We start from the raw sequence: 3049 nt of genomic DNA on the forward strand, positions 1-3049 counted from the left end.
ATAAAAGATATGAAAAGAGCACAATACATCTTCATTAAATCCAACATTTGACGGGCTGTGTAAACTTGACAAAAAGATACCAACGTATAAAAGTGAAGTCTTTAACCTTGTAGTATCTTAAGCCGACTATTTACCAATGAAAGATTATGTGGATTTTTTGAATTTACGTAATAAAGAATTAAGTATAACTAAACCTATATAAAGTGTATTTTTCCCTAAGTAATATAAAGAAATTTGACATAAATTTGAAAACAAAACAAGAAACTCAAAGAAAAGTGTCATCTTTGAAATGCAGTTAAGAGGATAGTAATTCCAGAATGGCCTTTAGCCTCCATTCACCAAGAACACAAAGCTAACGACCTAGAACTCTACAAACACTAATATATTTTCATCTATTGATGAACAAAAATGTCTCCATATCCATCTTAGACTATAGATTCCGATTTTACTGAGTTTCCTTAATTTGTCCCGAGGAAAGAATACGGTGATATACCAAGTTCAATGACAAAGTCCATAAATGGATATTCGACACCAATAGACCAGTAATCGAGATATCTACAACCCCTTCACTTAGAAGAATCAGACAGGCAGATTAGTATTGAAACACCACAAGGCCTTACATTTCTCTTCATCCTTCACGAAGCACCAACGACACCTCCAGTTTGATGCAACATAGCATCAATCTCATCGCCATCCTCCATTTTCAGCTGTAGAGAATAAAATGCCTACGTTAAAGTTTCTGTATTTTGGAGAGGAAATAGTGAACTGTACAAGTAAATTCAGGAATGAGAGAGAGAAGGGAGGGTTGAGGTGAAGAGAAGTAACCTCGTCAGGAGTCTGCTCTGGTCGTAGGAGACGGCCATCAAACAAAAATACAGTAGCATCAAACTGTAATGATTGTCGTTCACAATAAGCAGTCATTAGCTTCCTCAATTGCGAGCCTCTCTTCATCTTGAAATACTCTTCATTTCCATTCTACATAAAAGTAACAAATTACATACAGAAATGAACCAATATTCAAACATTAACAAGTTTGAAATACAAAAAGCATTCACAGTCCCAGCAGAAATTTCATGACAGTTTAATTTGCTTTGAAACTTTTATTTGCGGTTTATTGTTAGAGACTTGTATTAAGAACTGCAAAGCTATTCAACTTTGAAGATGTCAAATGATATGGATCCAATCAACACTATTACACATTGGCGACAGGAAAAAGAAGCTCAGTCTTATTCCTGATCCTTTTTCTTCTGAAAGTCCAAAGTAATTTTTGCCATCTGAGAAGCACGTGATTTCCATTATTACATAAGTTGTTCACCAAATGAATAATATCATTCAGTTAATAAACTGAAATTGGTGGATTTGCTTACATTACACATTCTCGCAAGAGTAAACTGAGGGAAGCAATTTGCTTATACTCAGTGCAGGAAGAACTAAGAAGCGCAACAAACGACAAAATTGACAGCACTCACCCCCTTCCCTTTTTCTAGAACATTTTTTACTGGACAAGTATTTTGGATCCAATACCACAAGAAATTCAAGACATAATTTTTGAAAATCCAAAAATTGCAGCAAAATTCAACGTATTAGAACTCAAATGCTAGTCGTACACAATAAATGCTCATTAGCTTCATATGTTGCATGCTTGAAATACAAACGGAATTCACAGTCCCAACAAAAATTTCAAGAATGTTAATTTGCTTTAGAATTTTAATTTGCGGTTTATTGTTAAGAGACTTCTATAAAGAATTGCAAAGCAACTGTAAAACTATTCGACTTTGAAGATGTCAAATGATTTCAATCCAACAATACTATTACAATTGGCAACAACCCTCCAAAATAATATGATGACTGACAGAGTTAGAAGTACATGATTTCCAGTATTACATAAGTTCTCCACAAAATGAATTTGATTGATGAAATTTAACTTGCCACGCAAAAGTAAATAGAGGGGAGCCAGTTTGCTTATACTCATGGATAAAAATGCAGGAAGAACTAAGAAGCCCTCGCAAAATTAAAATTGTGACAAATGGAAAAATTGACAGCACTCTCCCCCTTCCCTTGTAGAAACATTTTACGGCCAAGGATTTTGTTGATCCAATATCACAAGAATTTCAAGAAATGCAAGCAAAATTGCAGAGAATAAAGTCATAAACTACGTCAAAACATACAACTAGATCCGCCATTTCTGAATTATTCAGCCGAATTTAGTAGAGCAATAAACATGTAAAACTGATCGATCATCCACACAATTCTTGAAAGAGAATTCTTCTACAACTTTAATTTCAAGTTCAAAAGCAAGAAGTCAAATTTTAAGACCGAAAAATATTTCCTCTACAAAATTCATAAGCCCTAACCTACTAATCGATTTTATGATTACCAACCACAAGAATGCAAATTCCTACTAAATTAATAACAAAATTCACGACTTATTCTGTACATACGTACAGTTAGCGGCAAGAAAATCTATCATGCACAACTCCATAAAGAATGAACACGACAGTAAAGCACTATAAATTGATGAGCATAAAGTAACTAAATTCAAGTCAATCAAGTAAAAAAGAAACGTTAGGCACCCATAAACATGATTAAACAACAATTCTTACAAAAATTCAACGGAAGAAATGTATCGAAAATGTAAGAAGAAGAAATGATTAATACCTGTCCCTTAACTCTCAGATGAATGTAAGGCGATGGACCGGTGACGGAGCTCCTGCCTTCCTCGACGTTCGACATTTTCTCTATCGCTTTCTCTAACTGTTTTTTGGCGCTCCCAAATCGTTTGTCTGCTTTGCAAGTAGTGTGAAGATTTGGATTTTTATTTCTATTTTATACGCGTCAATAACAAAACATATCGAGGGGTATTCTTGACCTTTCGCCTTTATTTCCTGCATAGTTCGGATTATTTTCCAATGAGCCCATTTAGCATAGCTTTTAATTTTGCTTGAGCATTTGAAGAAAATTATCGTAATTTTTGTTTGAAAACTAATATTTAAAATTACATCTCATTTTGAAAGTACTTTTAAATAAAAACGTTCCCCAATTTGTCTTG

The 3049-nt window shown here is 33.9% G+C and overlaps 1 protein-coding gene across 1 annotated transcript; it reads right to left on the reverse strand.

The window, feature by feature from the left end:
- Window positions 1-268: 268 nt before the first annotated feature.
- On the reverse strand, window positions 269-2920 carry LOC111370310 (small ubiquitin-related modifier 1-like). Its single transcript, XM_022991983.1, has 3 exons — window positions 2659-2920; window positions 826-975; window positions 269-707 (listed from the first exon to the last, which is right to left on the reverse strand). Exons 1-3 carry the CDS (start codon window positions 2731-2733, stop codon window positions 636-638), a joined length of 297 nt encoding a protein of 98 aa, XP_022847751.1. The 5' UTR covers window positions 2734-2920; the 3' UTR covers window positions 269-635.
- Window positions 2921-3049: the final 129 nt, after the last annotated feature.

This window comes from Olea europaea, chromosome 21 (genome assembly GCF_002742605.1).
Source record: "Olea europaea var. sylvestris chromosome 21, O_europaea_v1, whole genome shotgun sequence".
In the NCBI taxonomy this organism is placed as follows: Eukaryota; Viridiplantae; Streptophyta; class Magnoliopsida; order Lamiales; family Oleaceae; genus Olea; species Olea europaea.